This window comes from Ranitomeya variabilis, chromosome 2, assembly GCF_051348905.1.
Source record: "Ranitomeya variabilis isolate aRanVar5 chromosome 2, aRanVar5.hap1, whole genome shotgun sequence".
NCBI lineage: Eukaryota > Metazoa > Chordata > Amphibia > Anura > Dendrobatidae > Ranitomeya > Ranitomeya variabilis.
The window spans coordinates 632,046,096-632,067,678 of NC_135233.1; the positions used below are offsets into that span (position 1 = coordinate 632,046,096).

Consider the following 21,583-nt stretch of genomic DNA (forward strand, 5'->3'; position numbering starts at 1 on the left):
ACAATGTCACATGACCACTGAAACTACTGCTTGGCTGTGGGGGTCACATGTCCATGGATAGCGAGTCCTTGCTGTAGGAAGAAAGCGGAGACAGAAAGAGCTCACCAGATGGGGACTAAATGTTTGAGTATATGTTACTTTTTTACTTCTGTATGGAGACATAACGATATAGGAAAGATATATATCTTGGTACCGTGTTAGCCAGTAGATAGAAAAATATTTAGAATTGAGAGTCCTCAGTGGTTGATACCTTTTAATGGCTAACTGAAAAGATGGTAACAAATTGCAAGCTTTCGAGACTACACAATTCACATCAGGACTACAAGATACCAGGTACTTTCAGCTGCGACACTTCTAATGTGGTGTACTTAATTATTTGTACTAAATGTCCAACTGGGGGTCTGTATGTAGGGGAGAGAAGGCAGAAACTGAGAACAAGAATTAATTCTCACCGCCACACAATAAGAGAAAAAAGAATGGATCTACCTGTGGCAATACATTTTTGTCTCCCAAATCATAACATTATGGACATGAAATTACTTGTGTTAAAAGGTAACTTCAAAACTCAGAGAGACAGAAGAGTCTGGGAATATAAACTGATGATGACCTTTGACTGTCTTAGTGCAGGAATGAATGTGTCGCATAGATTTATGTCTTTTTACATCAACTAAGGAACTTGCCCCTCAGACTATGAGGGGTCATCACAACAGACCCAGACCCCAATCAGAGGACAATAAAACATTCCTTATCTAAGAAGTGGTCCAATATTTATGGACATAACTGTTTATCACTCATGGTAATTCTGCTTCATGTCACCTGTCTTATCCATGTTTTTTTTTTTTTTTTTCTGTGCTATGTTGTGCATAAATATGTGATTCTTCAGATTTTGTATTAGTCTATGCCTGATGAAGAGACCTGTGTAGTCTCGAAAGCTTGCTATTTGTTACCATTTTTTCAGTTAGCCATTAAAAGGTATCAACCACTGAGGACTCCCAATTCTAAATATTTTTGGAGACATAACTAAATTCTAACCCGACCTCAGAAATACTTGCTACCTAATATGACTTTGGGGTGGGCAAAAATTGGGAGATTGCTTGCCTAGTGGAGGTTGACTCTAACATGGCATTCCATGCATATGGTTAGCTGTAGACACTTGCATGTAGGGATATATATTAGGTCTGATATTGTGCATTAACATCTAGACATTGTCTGGTATAAACGTGTCTTGGCTTTATGCATCAATTGGTACAGACAAGAGAATAAAATGTTGGTTTAAACTTGTAAAGAAGTATTGTACAGTGTGCAAAACCAATTTAGATTCCTTGCACTCACCAGAGCAGTAAGAAAATGTAAGGAGGAAAAAGAACCAGGAAAGATGTAGAAGAAAGGAGTCAGCACTACACACGGCTATGATAAACTTTCAAGCACAAAAACAAAAGACAGAAAAGAAGAAAATGTTTAAATCAAACAGTTACTGCTACATTGGAGTACAGATGCAACACAGACACAGTCGCTGACTGATAACACTAACAATTCTTTGACTGGGTAGTTGCTTTCTTCTTTTTGGCTGTGCGATTTCTGGTAAGCATACACCGAGAAGAGCCTAGGAATTCACTAGACATAGATAGCAGACACAATAGGTCACTGCACAGGCTTACTGAACAAGATGTAGTAAATGAGACACAGTTATAGAAATATGGCTATCCTTGTAGTCATACAAGAAAAGTAAAAGGTATAGATACACGTCAAAGTGAATTTTGCTTCATGCCGTAATAATCAAAGGGGCTACATTCAACCAACAGTTATTCGGCATATGGTTTTGGTTTAAGTAGTGTAATAGTGAAACATTAAAAATAACTTCAATACCTGACATATTCTGTTCTAAAGTACCATGAATAGTTTAACTAGAATGCAAACCTGGAAAATTCATATGTGACTTCACTTAAGGGGAAGCGGTCAGGTCAATTTACCACCCTAAACCACCACCGTGCTGTAGGAGGAGACCTGATAATCTGATCAAACATACTCATTTGTCTTTTCAGAAGCAGCAGAGGTAATACATTTTCAAAATCCTGCACACTGTATGCCTAGAACCTATAAACTGTCAAGTGGGTGTTCCTGCTGTAGAGAAGTCATGCTGTTATGTGTCCAACCCTTTTGCTCCAGCTTTGTTTGACAAAACCTGGCTGATATAGTCACAATCAGGCTCTTCTACATCCAGATCAAGTGCCAGGTGATAAAATATACTTAGTCTTACACCTTGCTACACTGCACATACCCAGGGGACACAATGTGATGAGACTCATGCACTGCATTTTAAAGGGCCTAGTGGTGACTACAGCAACAAAATTATGTCAATCAACATACCTCCCAACTTTTGAAGATGGGAAAGAGGGACAAAGTTTGCGGCGCGCTTTGCGCGCCGCGGCAAATTTTAGGCCACGCCTCTGACCACACCCATTCATAATTAGTCACACCCATATCCACATCCCAACCACACCCATTTAGCACTGCCGATCACACTGTTTCATATACAATAATTATAAACAAAAAAATATGGCCACACAGTGCCCCATACTGTATAATGGCGGCACATGATGCTCCATACTGTACGATGACCACACATGACGCTCCATAATATATAATGACCACACATGACGCTCCATACTGTATAATGACCGCACATGATGCTCCATACTGTATAATGACCGCACATGATGCTCCATAGTGTATAATGACCGCACATGATGCTCCATAGTGTATAATGACCGCACATGATGCTCCATACTGTATAATGACCGCACATGATGCTCCATACTGTATAATGACCGCACATGATGCTCCATAGTGTATAATGACCGCACATGATGCTCCATACTGTATAATGACCGCACATGATGCTCCATACTGTATAATGACCGCACATGATGCTCCATACTGTATGACCGCACATGATGCTCCATACTGTATAATGACCGCACATGATGCTCCATACTGTATAATGACCGCACATGATGCTCCATACTGTATAATGACCGCACATGATGCTCCATACTGTATGACCGCAAATGATGCTCCATACTGTATAATGACCGCACATGATGCTCCAGACTGTATAATGACCGCACATGATGCTCCAGACTGTATAATGACCGCACATGATGCTCCAGACTGTATAATGACCGCACATGATGCTCCATACTGTATAATGAACACACATGATGCTCCATACTGTATGACCGCACATGATGCTCCATACTGTATAATGACCGCACATGATGCTCCATACTGTATGACCGCAAATGATGCTCCATACTGTATAATGACCGCACATGATGCTCCAGACTGTATAATGACCGCACATGATGCTCCAGACTGTATAATGACCGCACATGATGCTCCAGACTGTATAATGACCGCACATGATGCTCCAGACTGTATAATGACCGCACATGATGCTCCAGACTGTATAATGACCGCACATGATGCTCCAGACTGTATAATGACCGCACATGATGCTCCAGACTGTATAATGACCGCACATGATGCTCCAGACTGTATAATGACCGCACATGATGCTCCAGACTGTATAATGGCCGCACATGATGCTCCATACTGTATAATGGCCGCACATGATGCTCCATACTGTATAATGGCCGCACATGATGCTCCATACTGTATAATGGCCGCACATGATGCTCCATACTGTATAATGGCCGCACATGATGCTCCATACTGTATAATGGCCACACATGATGCTCCATACTGTATAATGACCGCACATGATGCTCCATACTGTATAATGGCCGCACATGATGCTCCATACTGTATAATGACCGCACATGATGCTCCATACTGTATAATGACCGCACATGATGCTCCATACTGTATAATGACCGCACATGATGCTCCATACTGTATAATGACCGCACATGATGCTCCATACTGTATAATGGCCGCACATGATGCTCCATACTGTCTAATGACCGCACATGATGCTCCATACTGTATAATGACCGCACATGATGCTCCATACTGTATAATGACCGCACATGATGCTCCATACTGTATAATGGCCACACATGATGCTCCATACTGTATAATGACCGCACATGATGCTCCATACTGTATAATGACCGCACATGATGCTCCATACTGTATAATGGCCGCACATGATGCTCCATACTGTCTAATGACCGCACATGATGCTCCATACTGTATAATGACCGCACATGATGCTCCATATTGTATAATGACCACACATGATGCTCCATACTGTATAATGACATACAGGCACGCAGCTCACACACAGGCACGCAGCTCACACGCACGCAGCTCACACACGCACGCAGCTCACACACGCACGCAGCTCACACACGCACGCAGCTCACAAACACATGCAGCTCACAAACACATGCAGCTTTGACACAAATGCATCACACACGCAGCCATCACACACACACGCAGCCATCACACATACACACGCAGCCATCACACACACACACACACGCAGCCATCACACACACACACACACGCAGCCATCACACACACACACACACGCAGCCATCACACACACATGCAGCCATCACACACACACGCAGACATCACACACACACGCAGCCATCACACACACACACACACGCAGCCATCACACACACGCAGCCATCACACACACACACGCAGCCATCACACACACACACGCAGCCATCACACACACACACACACACGCAGCCATCACACACACACACACGCAGCCATCACACACACACACACACACACGCAGCCATCACACACACACACGCAGCCATCACACACACGCAGCCATCACACACACGCAGCCATCACACACACGCAGCCATCACACACACGCAGCCATCACACACACGCAGCCATCACACACACGCAGCCATCACACACACGCAGCCATCACACACACGCAGCCATCACACACACACGCAGCCATCACACACACACGCAGCCATCACACACACACGCAGCCATCACACACACACACGCGCGCAGCCATCACACACGCAGCCATCACACACGCAGCCATCACACACGCAGCCATCACACACGCAGCCATCACACACGCAGCCATCACACACACACAGCCATCACACACACACAGCCATCACACACACACAGCCATCACACACACACAGCCATCACACACACACGCAGCCATCACACACACACGCAGCCATCACACACACACGCAGCCATCACACACACACGCAGCCATCACACACACACGCAGCCATCACACACGCAGCCATCACACACGCAGCCATCACACACACACACACACAGCCATCACACACACACAGCCATCACACACACACGCAGCCATCACACACACACGCAGCCATCACACACACACGCAGCCATCACACACACACACGCGCGCGCAGCCATCACACACGCAGCCATCACACACGCAGCCATCACACACGCAGCCATCACACACGCAGCCATCACACACACACAGCCATCACACACACACAGCCATCACACACACACACACGCAGCCAACACACACACGCAGCCATCACACACACGCAGCCATCACACACACACACACAGCCATCACACACACGCAGCCATCACACACACACACGCAGCCATCACACACACACACACAGCCATCACACACACGCAGCCATCACACACACACACACACGCAGCCATCACACACACACACCCAGCCATCACACACACACACGCAGCCATCACACACATCACACACACACAATCTCCTCTGTGATGCAGGGGCGGCTGATGTCCATGTGCAGCTCTCTGCTGAAGTCTTCAGTCTCCTGCTCACAGCTCTGCACTATCCCGGCACCTCCCCCGTCTCTCCTTCTCTGCCGGGATAGCAGCTAAGAGCAGAAGCCGGAGCTCCGTGCACACACAGCCAGAGGTAGTGAATCGCTGACCTTTCTTCTTGATTGCTGCAGGCTCTCTCCTTCAGCGTGGCAGCGCCGCACAGGGGGCGGGAGGGGGGGGGGTGTTGCGCGGGCGGTCAGGAGGCAGCTTTTATAAAAAAAAAAAAAAAACAGGCTGGCTCTCTCTACGTCCCGGAAGTGGGCGGGGCTTCACCGGCGGCCGCAAATTCGGGATTTTAAATGCCCGAAGCGGGACAGCGGGACCCCGGTGCCAAAGCGGGACTGTCACGCTGAAATCGGGACGGTTGGGAGGTATGCAATCAAGACTGTACAGATTCCTTTGTACAAAGGGAATTTCCACTTGACTCTTCACAGGTCACTGACATACTGTCACAACAAGGGTCTACTAAATGAAACCTATGCGCCGTTACCTTATACTCCACAAGTGTCATGGTTTCATAGCAAACTGTGGCTTAGGGGTGCTGTGAGTGATTGCTAAGTCACCCAATGGAATCTGGAGTGTGCTGGACAGTCTGTTTTGTTAGTGACAGTCCAGTCATACAATCTGTTCCTGGTGAGTGCTGGGCTGTCAACATTTTCATGTTCCAGATGCCTCCTATCATTAATCCTTTGCTAGGTTTTTAGTTGGCTAGCTGCTAGTAGTCAGTGTCAGTTGTAGATTTGCTTTAGCTAGGTTTGTGTGCTTGCTCTGTGTCTGACTTCTGATTCTATTCATGATCTTTGGTCTGCTGTGACAATTCTCGTGGATTTTCCCTTCTGCTTCTGATGCTCTCTTACTTCAGGTATCTGACCCCAAACTTGGTCTCTGACTATCCTTTTGTTGTGCTCACTGGTTTTGATGTACCTTTCAGGTACTTGACCCCGGACTGCTTTCTGACCACACCTTTGACTTACCCCCTATATTATGAGCACTCCTGGTATCTGATCTCGAACCTCCTGACTATACTTTCTCACAGACTGCCCGTGATTAGTGACTCAGCATCCCAACTAGCATGTGCAGTACAGCAAAGTATACTGTGATAAAGTCGTACATAGAATACCATGCTGATCTGTGTGCATTCAAGGCAAGGACACCAAAGACTAGAGGGGCTCTTTCGTATAGTGGGAATGCCCACTTGACTCTTCACAGGTCAGTACTCAAAAGCTTTTAAAAAATAATTTGATCACTTTTGTTGCAGCAGAAAGAAACAGACATGCTTGAAAAGATTGTCAGAATTTCTATTACAGCAAGAACACAAAGAAAGCTGTGCTCCCTTTTGAGTATTCATTGCTCAAAAAACGATCCTAATGTTTTGCAATGATTTCTTGCTTTTTCTCAAATTGAATTAGGAATTTGTATATTTTTGTCATTTTTAGAAAAATGAGACAAGAAGGCTTTCCCATTAATGTATTTTGAACATGTACAGTCACAAAGCACAATGGACATGCCCTTGTCATGGGTCTAATCTAAAAAGCGAGAAGACGGTTAATATTTCATCATGAGTTCAGTCATGTACAAGACATTTAGGTTCTATCTCATTTCACCTTTGCACGCATGAATTTAAAGCTATAATTACAGACTTATCGTCAGCTTAGGCAATTACTTTATTAATTAATGTATAATTGCTGTTCAAGTAGTAGATGTCCCCGAGCAGAAAATGAAATTGAATTTTGGCTGCCATCTTGTGGACATTTATTGAGGTGTTGCAGAGAATGTTCTTGCTTCACAGAGCTAGTATTGCCCCACTAAGAGACTACTCATATTTTACTAAAACTATGCTTAGGTTGGCTTACGTTCTATAATGTTTCCTTTACTATGCACCCACTTATGTTAGGGTAATTATCAGCCCCCACAGAGATAATGGGAGGAGATATACAGTTCAATATCTGATATAACTACTATTTCTAAAACTTTGTACAATATGAATATTTTTTAGACTTTCGCAGAAAGCCTTCACATTTGATTTGATGATTCAGAGTGCTATCAGCTTGTTTTATGTCGCACCTCTAGGCCAGTTTCTAGGTAGATAACTCTTTTAGAACTTAGGAGCTACATTGCCCACTCATTAGTTACCCCACAAAAACATGCTGTTTTCCTAAATCACCTGTGTCTCTACAGCACCATGTTTATAGACTGCCCTGCATTCTAGGGAAACGAGCAGGGCAATTGAAATTTGAATTTGCCGGTTTAGCTGAGTTTTCCCCCAAAATTTGATTTGCACTGAATAAATTCACTACGGAAATTATACACAAAGAATCAGAGACATGTCTGAGTCACAAATCAAAATAGCTATACAAGTCTATGGGCCTGTGGAAATCAGTGAGCACACACGGATGCCAAAAGTGCGCGATCTGCGTGCTGCCCGTGATTAACATTGCAGTGAATAGGAGAAGATTTGTAATATGATTTTTTGCTATGAAAAAATCCCAGATAGTAAAAACTAACACAAACACCGATGAAAATTGGTGTATTTTTGGGTACTGGAAAAATCACTAACGTATGTATGGGACCTTAAGGAGTTGTTCTTCTTTGATTTCTCCGTAAACATGATTGATAGGGGTAGAAAAATGTCCACATCTGGCAATAGCTTATCTCCAAAGAGAATAAAGGATCATACCTGACCCTTGGGTTCACATTTTCCCATATAGAAACAACATTTTCCATTCTAAACAAATACCACAGTGCCCCCACATTCTGTAGCCAGGTATGTTCACCTCTTTCTTTTCATGGTTCTTACAGTATATCCATCCCTATTATGGTACCCAAAGACAACTTACTTTACACGCTAAGTTCAAGATGTCTTCTACCCGGTGTTCTGGTCTGAGGTTCACAGTAACACCATGACCATCGTAAAAGTGGACAAATATTGGGATTTCCCAAGAACTTTCTTTGGGTGGAACTTCTGGAACGGTGTTATAGATATTCACCAAGTCTTCCACGTGCTGTAATGAAGAAGATAATACATCTCAAGTATGGCATACATTTAAATCATGCAGTTACGAGAAACACAGAATAATGCATTGGTGTTTGTATGTCCTCTCCGTGTTTGCGTGGGTTTCCTCCGGGTACTCCGGTTTCCTCCCACATTCCAAAGACATACTGATAGGGAATTTAGATTGTGAGCCCCAACGGGGACAGCGATGATAATGTGTGCAGCCTGTAAAGCGCTGCGGAATATGTTAGCGCTATATAAAAAATAAAGATTATTATTATTGGTGGTCTCTTGGCTCCTATACGTTCAGCCCAGGGTTCAGGGATCGATACTTTATCTTTAATGTCTGGCCTTTTACCTAATTTCAATTGCACTTTTGCACGTCCCTATGCTCAGAAGCACAAAAGGCTACTCCTCTTTATACAGCTTAGACCTAAATCTCTGGATTTCCAGATATTGTAAAGATCTTTCAATGTCTAATCATAAATAGAAAGATATGTGAATCATCTGCAAATTACACATCAATAGCGCTGTCATATAGTTAAATACAAAGCTTCTTAATATATTAAATATTATACATTCATGCAACCAAATCCTGTGGTTTTCACATACAATATATCCTTAAGCTTTTGTAAAGAACCAAGAATTGGAGTAGTACACTTAGCAGAAGCTAACAAAGCATTTTGTGGCAAAATCGAAATTAAAGTAATAAAACACTGTGACAAAACTGTTACGTATGAGCTGTTGTTCCAACTGCATCTCCATCTAATAAATATGTAAAATATTAGATAACCTTGCGCCATGTTATTGCATTCTTCTATACATCTGGGAACTAAAGAAATGGCTTACGACCTTGCAACATTTTTGTCCACTAGAGGTCACAATTGATTAACCATTAAAAAAAACTTTACGTAGCCATCAAAAAAACAAAAATACTGAAAAAATAAATTGAGATTCAGATGTTGTTTTTGTAGGTTGTGGAACACAATGAACCAGTAAAGCTTTGAATATGCAACATTGATGTGTTCCCCACAGAGCTGCACTGGTGTCGCAAACCAATGTCTGTGTTGGAAGAGTATAGACCACTGTTTAGTCCAGTAAAATGAGCCTAAAAATAAAACCTGTCTTTTGTGACTTGTAATCATGATATGAAATTCATCTAATATAAATATGTTATAAAAATGGAGGTAAATAATGGCCAACAAATATTAAAATAATGATGTTTCTGAAAAATATATATGATCTCAAACATCTTCAAGAGAAAAAAATATCAAAACCTGATTAATGTCATGTGAATTCTACCAAATGAATCAAACAATGAAACCTAGGCAAACGAATACATATGACGCATGCAATGTTCCAGTGTATTGTTAATCCAAAGCTGCCCAGCTCCTCAGCAGCTACACCAGCCATTCAGAACACTGTGCACTATTGGAAGCTGCCTCTCTTTTTTTCCAAGGAGAACTAGGCTGTTTTCATTCAAACGACCCACGCACCAGAATTACTTGATAACACTGCTCATCTGGGGGCGGAAAAACAAGAGGAAGTCAACAGCACAGACTGCCAACGATGAACACAAGAGAATGTATCAAGGCTGTATAATCTTTTAGTGGCATAAGAAACGGTAATATAAATCCAGCCTACATAATGAGCAGTTGTGCGAGAAATTGTTTGCCCTCTTCCTGATTCTTTTACATGTTTGCAACACTTAATAAATGTTTCAGATCACCAAACAAATTTAAATATTGGCAAAGATAACACAAGTAAACACAAAACGCAGTTTTTAAATGAAGGTCTTTATTACTAAAGGAAAAAGAAATCCAGACCTACAGGGCCCTGTGTGAAAAAGTGATTGCCCCCTAAACCTAATAACTGGTTGGGCCCAGGGCCGGTTTTAGACAAAGTGGGGCCCTAGGCAAAAATTTAAAGTGGGGCCCCAAATGCTAACATTGTAAAATCACACAAACATTTAGGTTACATTACATGAGCAGGATGCGGATACAGTTGGTGGAGGGGCCTGGAGCCAGTGCTCACACTGTGGCCCCCATATTTAGGGGCCTTATATAGGCCAACAGGTCTGCCACTATTAGCTGTATGCAGGGGCGTTGCTAGGGTCAAAAAAGATTGGGGGCCCAAGCCCCAAGACAAAGAGTTGCCCCCAACCCCCTCTTAATTTTTTTTAACACCACAGATAATACAGTGATAACTCTCTGAGTACAGATAATTTAGTATATATCACCTGAAGTCCTATGTAACACCACAGACAGACATAGCGTTTCAGAGTAAGACTATGTTCACATGCAGCATTTTTCTCAGTAGCCAAAACCTTTTCTACTGGCAGTAAAAACGTTGCGTTCAAAACCCCTGTTTTTCAGCTTGTTTTGTGGTGTTCTTCACACTTTTTTCAGCTTTTTTTGGAGTGAGGATGTTTGCTTTGTCTACAGTATGTTTAAGACCACATTCATACGCTCAGTATTTGGTCAGTATTTCACATCAGTATGTGTAAGGTAACGTTCACATTTGCGTTGTTGGGCGCAGCGTCGTTGACAGATACCGACGCATGCGTCATGCGCCCCTATCTTTAACATGGGGGGCGCATGAACATGCGCCGGTATGCGTTGTCAAGCATTTTGTAGCCGACGCTACATGATGCAGTTTTTTTGAGCGTCAAATTTCATGTAAACGTCGGACGCATGCGTCACAAAACGCTGCGTTGTGCATGTGTTTTGCGTTGCGTCGCCGACGCTGCGCCCAAGAACGCAAATGTGAATGTAGCCTAAGCCAAAACCAGGAGGGTGAGAAATACAGAGGTGGTGACGTGTTTCTCAGGGTATGTGCACACGCTGCGGATTTTGCTGTGGATCTGCAGCAGTTTTCCATGCATTGTACAGCACCATGTAAACATATGGAAAACAAAATCCGCCATACACATGCTGCGGAAAATACCATGCAGAAACGCTGCGTTGTATTTTCTGCAGCATGTCAGTTCTTTGTGAAGATTCCGCAACGTTCTACACCTGCTCCTCAATAGGAATCCGCAGGTGTAAAAACGCTGTTGAAAACCGCACAAAAAAAGTGGTAATTCCGCCGTAAATCTGCAGGTAAAACGCAGGGCGTTTTACCTGCAGATTTTTAGGAATCTGCGTGGAAAAATCCACGGCAGATTCCGCAACGTGTGCACATAGCCTCATTGTTCCACTGCTGTTTCTGCATTACAAATACTGACTTGAGGCTATGTGCACACTTTGCGGATTTTGCTGTGGATCCGCAGCGGATTTGACCGCTGCGGATCCGCAGCAGTTTCCCATGAGTTTACAGTACAATGTAAACCTATGGGAAACAAAAAACGCTGTGCACATGCTGCGGAAAAGAACGCGCGGAAACGCAGTGGATTACATTCAGCAGCATGTCACTTCTTTTCTGTGGATTTTCACCTGCTCCAATAGGAAAATGTAGATGAAAATCCGCATAAGAAACCGCAGTAAAAACCGCGATAAATCTGCAGTAAAAACCGCGACGGGTTTTCACTGCGGATTTTGGAATTCCGCTGCGGAAAATTCCGCAGTGGAATCCACAAAGTGCGCACATAGCCTAATAGTTTAATTCACCAAAACCACTTAAAAAATTGCAGTGAAAAATGCCGTTGCAATATCTGCAGCTTTTTTATTCTTTCATTGCTTTCTACGGGTGGAAACACACTGAAAGAAGTTCAGAAGTTGCATCTCTGCTACAGCATAAAGAGTAATTTTCTATCTACTGAAAGAAGTGACACGCTACAGATTTAAAAAGTGCTACAGTTCTGGAATCCAGTCAGAAAAAAACAAGCGCCTGCAGGAGATTTCGGAAATCTCATGTATTTCACTGGTGCTTTAAGAAGCAGCTTTTCACCATGTTCATAGGCAGAATTTTTGCAGCTTTTTCTTCTGCAAATAAGAAGTTTACAGCATTTTACAGCAGAAGAAAAAACTGCAATTTTCAGAAATCTCCTGCACACCCTTTTATTTTCTCCTGACTGAATTTCACAACTGCAACGTTTTTTTTAAATCTGCAGCGTGTCACTTCTTTCAGCAATTTTTTTTCACCCGTAGAAAGCAATGAAAACGTTTAAAAAATGCTGCAAATGTTTCAACGTTGTTTTTCTCTGCGTTTTTTTGTGAATAACACTAACTTTATTAAAGATGTACTGTAGACAAAATGCATACTGTAAAAAACAAACAGCAAAAGCTCTAAGGGTGTGTGCCCACATTCAAAAAACGCTGCAGGTCGGCTGCTGTGTACTTGTGCTGCTTCCAACCCGCAGCGGCCAGATGTTACAGTATAGTGGATGGGATTTCAAGAAATTCCATCTCTACTATGCGTGCACCGACACCCGCACCTCACCTGCGGAGACGGACATGCGGCGCGTCTCTCCAGACCCCAGCATGCCAATTTATCTGGCGTAGACGCGAGTCTCCACAAGAGAAATCTCACCCCTGCAATGTATAGGACGCAGGGATTCCACACAGATCGATGAACACACGCGGAATCACCTGTGTTCAAAACATGGCAGCACTTTGGACGCAGCACATGTCCGCTGCATCTAAAGGGCTGCCATTTCCGGATCCTCTGCACATACCCTAAAACATGAGTGCTTTGAAAGCAGTGTTTTTACTGCCAAGAGAGCAGGCTTTGGCTGCAAAAAAATGCACCAAAAACGATGATTCATATGCACACCTGTACTATATGTGTATGGTTTACGCTTATTATTTCACGTGGGAATTCATTTATTTCTATATAATAAATACCCTGATTCAGCAGACAATATTCCTATCTTGTGTCATCCAGACAGTAGTGACAGGAGGTCGCCCTGTCAGATTACAAGCAATGATTTAGTGACTGTGGTCAGAGCCTATGCTGATCCCTGCTATATGTGACTGTGAAACCTGATCCTACAGCAAACAGCACAAAGCTCTGGGACCACAGTGAGTAAATCACTGCACTGAGGGGGTCTCAAGGGGGGTTTAGGAGACATGTTCTGGGACTACAGAGCAATGCACAGCATTATTCACTGCTGAAAACCCTCTGGGCACTTCATACAGGGGTTGCAGATGCAGGGGGCCCCCTTGTAGGTGGGGGCCCCAGGCTTCTGCCTGGTCTGCCTGTGCCAAACACCGGCCCTGGTTGGGCCACCCTTAGAAGTAACAACTGCAATCAACTGCCAATCTTCTTCTTCAGTTGCGGCAGAAACACATCGCTTTTTGTCTGTTACTATGCCTAGTGCCATGCTGTTTTAGCACTTAACAAATGAAGAATTTTTTTTATATTTTATTCTGGAGCTGGAATACAACTTGTTTCCTTTTTTCTGTATATGTAAACACTAACCAGACAGATTTGGGTAAACAGACAGGGATAAAATAAAACTACAATAATATAAATATATAAAATATAAATACACTCACAAAACAACAGAGTAGGAAACCAGGGAGGAATAGGAAGGAAAAAACCAAATGGGAGAGGATAAGGATAAACAACCAACTGCGCGCAGCAATCTCCTGAAAAACTCTCCAACTGCCTACTCCAAGGACTCCTTCAACTGCAAAACAGGTAGTAGTAATTATCATTGGCAAGGTTAGAAGCAGGAGGCAGGTTCTTATATCTGCTGGTAGTAACAAACTCAGAACAGATTATACAACCCAAGTCAGAGAACTCAAGGAGTCCAACTAAGCAGATTAACCCTTGCAGGACAGTAGCAAAGAAATCCAGAACTGCTAACTAGACAGTGAAGCCGTTCTAACTACCACAGGTGTATGTGTCATCAGACACTGCGATCGTCTGACCCCACACTGTTGCGGCATCTCTGTGACAGTACCCCCCTTCTAACAGGGGACTCCGGACTCTCAGAATCCAGTTTATGAGGATGAGAGATGTGAAAAGCTCAAACCAACCGGGTCGCATTAACAGCGGACGTTGATACCCACATTCTTTCCTCTGGACCGTAACCCTTTCAATGCACTAAATATTGAAGAAATCAGCGAACGATATAAGAATCAACAATTTTATTTCAGACTTCCAGTAACCATGACAGGGGAAGGTCGTGGTAGTACTAAGAAGGCAACATATTTTTTGGGAAGAGAATGATGAAATACATTATGGATCTTAAAAGTAGAGCAAGGCGAAACACCACTGAATTGATAACGGCAACAATCTTATTGGGACTATTTAACCTGGATCCTAGTTTCCAAGGAGGAACCTTTAATTTAATATTCTTTGAGGAATACCACTCCAAATCACACACACAGTTCCGGACCCAGTAAGCATTTCTAGTCATATTTCCATACTCACATATCTGGACCCCATCCTCCTTAAGTTATTAAGAACAACTTGCCATACTGATGTAATAGATGAGAAAAATCATTCCTCTTCAGGTACCCCAGAAGAGCAATCACTATTGAAAATGCTGAGGGTGAAGCACATATGCCCCGAAAAATGGGGACTTGCCAGTTGATTCATGACAACAATTTTTTACAGCGAACTCCACAAGGGACACACGAAACTCACTCCTCCTGATTCTCGGACACAAAGCACCTAAGATATGACTCAAGATTTTGGTTCACTCGCTCAGTTTGCCCATCACATTGTGGATAAAAGGCAGATGAAAATGTGAAAATGAAAGATGAATCCCTAAATAAGCACAAAAGGCTTTCCAAAATTTAGATATAAATTGAACCCCCCCCCCCCGGTTTGAGACAATATCAGAGGGAATTCCATGCAATTTCACGATCTCCTTAAAGGGAACCTGTCACCAGAAATAATGCTGTTAACCTGCTGATATGCGGATAATCTGCAGGTTAACACCGTTATTATGCCGTCCGTGCCTTCACGCAGCCAAAGTCAGAGAAAATGATGTCTTTTCTCCCTGCCAGCATTCTGTATTCAAATGCATGTAGAGAAGCCGCGGAGACACAATCACATGTTTCTCAACGCAAGCAATGAATAGCCAGGTCTTTCACCGGGAAGGAACAACCACAGGAAGGGCAGCATCCAATAAAGGAAAACCACCTATGCCAAAACATGGTATCCATCCACAGACAGCGGTTTCGGGGTATTTGCCCCTCATCAGTTTGGAGTAGGAAACTGGCTATTAGGAGCAGTGCCTAGTGAAAAGACTATAAACATGAGGATGAATGACCTTGGGGAGATCAAAAACAGCTGTCTCTGGATGGATACCATGTTTTGGCATAGGTGGTTTTCCTTTACTGGATGCTGCCCTTCCCGTGGTTGTTCCTTCCCGGTTAAAGACCTGGCTATTTATTGCTTGCGTTGAGAAACACGTGATGGTGTCTCCTCGGCGATGGAAAATGTAATTTACAAAGTGCTGAAACATGGCGAAAGCATTGGTCAACCCAAATGGCATGATGAGGTTTTCATAGTGTCACTCTGCAGAATTTTAAGCAGTCTCCACTAATCCCCCTACTTAATATGGATGAAATTGAAGGTCTCCCCAAGCATAAGTATGGGAAACCAATTAGCCAGAAAGATCTGAAATGAGAGGGAGAGGGTAGGGACCCTGAACAGTGACCGATTTGGTTCCCAAAAATCCTTTTTTAATTAAGAAAGAAAAATCTGCCTGCCACCGGATATGAGGGTCTGATATGTTCCTTAGCAAGGCTCTCTGTAATATAATCTTTCATGGCCTGCCTTTCAGCACCTGAAATATTATACAACCTGCTCTTAGGCAACTTAGCCACAGGAATCAAATTGACTGACAAATCATTAGGGCAATAAGGTGGTAGTTCTTAACAAGTGTCACAGATCCCACCATGCTGCCACCAATATGTCACGGATCCCACCGGATATGTCAGGGATCCCACCACTATGTCATGGTTCACAGGGAAGATACCTTTATCATCCCCACCACTCACACCAATTTGTCATGAACCGGGGTTGTTTGGTTGCCCCTGGTTCCTTCTGAAGGGGATTTATCTATATCCCACTTACCAGTTCCGGTTTGGAACTTACAGCTCTCTGGTGCCCCTTACCCTCAGGTCAGTCAGGGTACTGCACCTAGGGTAATAAGTCGCCATAAAGGCTGCCTGCTATGTACTGGCTATTGGGCTCGCTGCAGTGAGGGTGATATAACTACTCCCACTCAGGTGGGAACAATAATTATCAACGCCGCCGTCGCTACAAAGCCTCCCAAATGCACAGAACAAAGTATGCTGCCACTAGCTCTGATTCTCTTAATTGTTAACGGGTCCGAAGCCAACTCAAATCAGTAGCGTAATTCACTTCAGAGGACGCGACAGTTTGTTTAGAGCATGGAGAGACAAGTTAGTAATTTTATATTTTACTCCAAAAAAGATAGGCAGTGTTTACAAAGTATAAAAAAGATATTATAAAGAAGACAAATCATGTGTACAATGCAATTACAAATAAAAAAAAGGATTAAAATTCAAAAGAACACTTACAGGTCGTTATGTGATTGCATCATCATGGCGGCCGTATGCTCAGGAGACACATCAAGGTGCATCAGAACAGCTTGCAGAACTGCTGTCAGCTCGCTTCCTGGGTCAGGACTGATTCACAACTCACCAGGGTTAAGATATGCCCTCTCGTCGTGTTTAGCTGCTAGCGGTTTCAGGGAGTGATAGATCTATCGATGGACAACCGGAATATACAATTCTTATATCTCTAGCCCAGATCGGTGCCAGAATATGTCACTTTGATAGAATAAAGAATCTCATGGTGGCTACACCAGTTTCAACTAGTACCATGTGGGAGGGGGAATGAGTAATTTTAGGGAGACTGCTCTGCCTGCAGCATAGAACCTTAAAAATTCTTCAGGGAGGGGTTTAGTTTTCACACACAAGTAGCAGGCAGAGAGAGAAGAGGAGGGGTCGGAATGGCCCACAGAGTGTCTGGAAAGCCATGTAACCTTCTGAAACTAAACTCACAATATGACATTTTTACATTATTGTGACAACAACCTTGTTCAGAAAACACATTCTCCAGACAAATACTCCAGTAGAGACCTGGTAGTTATCATGGATAAACCAGTGCTCATGCAGTTATTTTTGCAATAATTGCTCCACCTCACTACTGCCAGTCCATTATAGAATTATGTAATGTAAGCCAAGGAAGGCCAAGAACCACTGAGGAAGTCAAGCCCTCTAATACATGACACTTCATAAAGTCAGTTTGCATGGCCCCTACCTGTACATGTATATTCTGTACAACCTGAGAGAAATGTTCCTGACTCAAGAATACAGAATCTATTGCAATTATTGGAATAGGTCTTGGCAAGTCATGAGGAATAAAGGGATGTCACAGTGTAGAGGGAACATTTGCACATGGAAACAAAAGAAGCAATGGAATGAAACCGAAAGGGAGAAGATACAGATTAGATATTAGAAAAAACATTTTGACAGTAAGCGTGATCAATGAGTGTAACAGGCTGCCACGAGAGGTGGTGAGGTCTCCTTCAATGGAAGGCTTTAAATAGAGGCTGGATAGACATCTGTCTGAAATGGTTTAGTGAATCCTACATTGAGCAGGGGGTTCGACCTGATGATCCTTGAGGTCCCTTCGAACTCTAACATTCTATGATGCTAAGGCCCTGGGTCTGAACAAACTGGGCCTCAACCAGATTAAATCCTGCCCAATTTCCAAAAAAGACAGAAATAGACAGCTTTCTTCCTCCCAAAAGGACTATGACAGGTTGTGATCTACCAATGGAGTAAAGGCATCCTTTACCTCTTTAGAAAGCTCCTGACAAAACTGAGTACAGAGCGCTGGGTCATTCCATCTAGTATCCGTAGACTACCTATGAAACTCGGAGCAATACTCTTCTGTTGCCCAACCTACCTGCGGAAGCTGACATAATTTAGACTCACCCAGAGAGATACAGTCGGGGTCTTCATAGAGGAGACCTGAAAACATTCCTTGAAGAGACTGGGAATCAGATGGGAGAGAAAATGCCCAGGCTTAAGGGTCACCCTGCAGAAGAGATATTATGATCCCCACCCATTGATTCTCAGTAGGCAAGGAGTGAGGATGTAACCTAAAATAAAGTTTGCATGCCTCCCTGAAAACAATGAACTTATCGCAACCCCCAGAGAACCTATCTGGCAAAGCGTTCTTGGGCTCAACCAGAGGTTGCACGGGAGCTAAGAGCGGTGTCAGAGCTTCCCCTGGCTGTTAATCCCCTAAATGCTGCGATCAAGGAGGAAGGCAGAGGGACGGGAGCTCTCTCTGCCCGCGACGTCATAGCAGGGACACGTTCGGAGCCTTGGTGACCATGGGTTATCAAGTGACAGAAAGCTTCCGAGTCCATGCTCATAGCATGGTGTCAGAAACTTTCAGTATAGGTATAATGCAGTGCAACGCTAGTGCATTGCAATGTGCTATACCTGCAATTAAAGTAAAAGAAAGTGAAAGTCCCATAAAGGGACTAGGTAAAAAAGGAAAAAAATTTTAAAAAAAATATGTAAAAAAATTTTACAAAATAATAATAATAAAAAATCCACTAATAAATACTTTTTATGCAAAAAAGTAAATAAAAGAAAAACAGATGTTTGGTATCACCACATCCGGAACAATCCGATCTCTAAAAGCGTCATGCTAAAGAAGCCTTTCAGTGAAAGCCGTAAAAAAACACAAAAAGTAGCAAACTATGATTTATAATCATTGCTGCTTGGAAAAAATTGAATAACAATCAAAAAGATCAAAAAGACGAATGTAAATAAAAATAGTATCACTGAAAACGTCATTCTGTCCCAGAAAAAACAGAAAAAACAGCTGCCATACAGCTTCATCAGCGGAAAAATAAAAAAGTTATAGCTCTCAGAATAAAGCGATGCAAAATAATTATTTTTTCTATAAAAGTTTTTATTGTGTAAAAGCACTAAAACCTAAAAAATATAAATTTCGTATCACTGTAATCGTACTGACCCGAAGAATAAAGCGGCCTGATCAATTTTACCACACACAGAACGGAGAAAAAAAAACAACATAAAAAACAATTCCAGAATTGCTGATTTTTGTTCATTCTGTCTCTTCAAAAATCAGAATACAATGCGATCAAAAAATGTCATGTGCCCGAGAATGGTATCAATAAAAAACGTCAGCTTGTCCCGCACAAAACAAGCCCTCATATGACTCTTGGCCAAAATATGGAAAAATTATAGCTCTCAAAATATGGCAATACAAAAAGTTCTTGCAAAAAAAGCATCTTTTAGTGTGTGACAGCAGCCAAACATAAAAACCCGATATAAATCTGGTATCGCTGTAATCGCACCAACCTGAACCGAAGAATCAGGTCACCTAATCACTTATACCGCACGAGGAATGGCATTAAAAAATGAGTAAAAACAATTCTTTACCTGCTGTGGATTTCTTCATTCTGCCTCCCAAAGATCACAGTAAGACTCAGAGCACATTTAGCCTGCGATCTGCACTGAGCGCTTACACCAGGGTTTCCGTGTAAATCTCTGAAATACGGCATTCTGACAGAACTGCAAGCGGACAATTCCCTATAATGAGGCAGATGGAGGCACTGTGAATGCCATAGGACCTGTGATCCAGTGGTGTCCGTCTTTTTTAGGCGTGCATTAAAATGTGGTCGACCATAATTTTGTGCACCTCTTAAAGGAAGGACTACATGAAATAGAGGCCAGATAGAGTCCAAAGTAACTCTATCAGACAGAAAGCTTCCGAGTCCATGCTCATAGCATGGTGTCAGAAACTTTCAGTTTCTGCTGCCTCATTATAGTGATTTGATCCCTTGGGGGTTTCATTTGTCATATCACTTGGAGATTTAGGTGGAAACCCCAAAGTAAGTGCTCAGCAGAGGGCGCCGGATAACTGTGATCCCAAACGTTATGAAAAATGTTCCCAATAAAAGCTTAAAACTCAGTCCACAAAAAAAGCAAGTCCCCACTCAGGTCATTCATGTGTTAACGGAAATATAGGGGGCTTCCACATTAATGGTGTCAAAATGATCACTGCACGGGGGGCATGGCCTGACTGCACTGCTGAACAGTCGCACATACCAGGAGCTCCTGCATTGATACGAAGCTAAACAAGTTTTTTCAGCTCTATTTTCGGCCAAATCTTTCCCCTGTGCGGCAACCATACTTCCAGCAGGGAGGACTTTTGTGCACCGCAAGTGGCTCTCACGGCTCTCATCGAGCCGCGCCTTGGCCGTTAAAGGAGGACAGAGGAGAGAAGAAACGCCATCTTGGGACCTGCAGCGCTGCAAGGAAAGCCGCTCCACAGAGGTATCAACTACAGCGCGCTGACCTCGCTACCCCCACCCTAGCTTGTGACACATCGGTGTCTGTGTCCGCCACACAAGACCGGGACCCGGACCTTGCGGGTACGTCCGCCGCCACCACCTATGATCTCCCCCATCACCCACCTCAGTTTTCCTGTGCTGGTGATCCCGTTGGGGTCTGTAGCTTACTGGTGGCTGGGGGCAGGTCCAGTTGCTTTCTTGCTGCGGCGCTCGGCGCCTCTCTGGTCCCAGCGCTGAGTCCCGGCCTGGAGAGTCTTTGTAGAGACTTGGTGGTCCCGTCCCTTTTCCCGCCATCTGTTGCCATTTTGGACTTGCTCCTGTGGCTGAGGCTGCAGGTCTTGCGATCTACGAGAGAGGGAGACGTGTTTTCCTCCCCTGAGCCTTCTTGGTCTCTGGGCGTTTACCTCCTGCTGCCCCATACCCAATAACAATAGGCACACCATCTACCTTTGTGTGCTGAAGGACTGCCTACTGTGACTATTCTATAT

The 21,583-nt window shown here is 43.4% G+C and overlaps 1 protein-coding gene across 6 annotated transcripts in view; it reads right to left on the reverse strand.

Moving 5' to 3' along the window:
- Nucleotides 1–21,583, reverse strand: part of TIAM2 (TIAM Rac1 associated GEF 2) — a 643,262-nt gene that overhangs the window by 173,674 nt on the left and 448,005 nt on the right. For 4 of the 6 annotated variants that reach the window (XM_077289067.1, XM_077289064.1, XM_077289065.1 and 1 more), the window contains 2 exons: nucleotides 21,219–21,440; nucleotides 8,667–8,831 (listed from right to left, as the gene is read on the reverse strand). In XM_077289067.1, coding sequence (XP_077145182.1) covers nucleotides 8,667–8,831; nucleotides 21,219–21,440 — 387 coding nt within the window. The remainder of the gene's footprint in view (nucleotides 1–8,666; nucleotides 8,832–21,218; nucleotides 21,441–21,583) is intronic. The other 2 variants (XM_077289068.1, XM_077289069.1) reach the window with 1 other exon arrangement.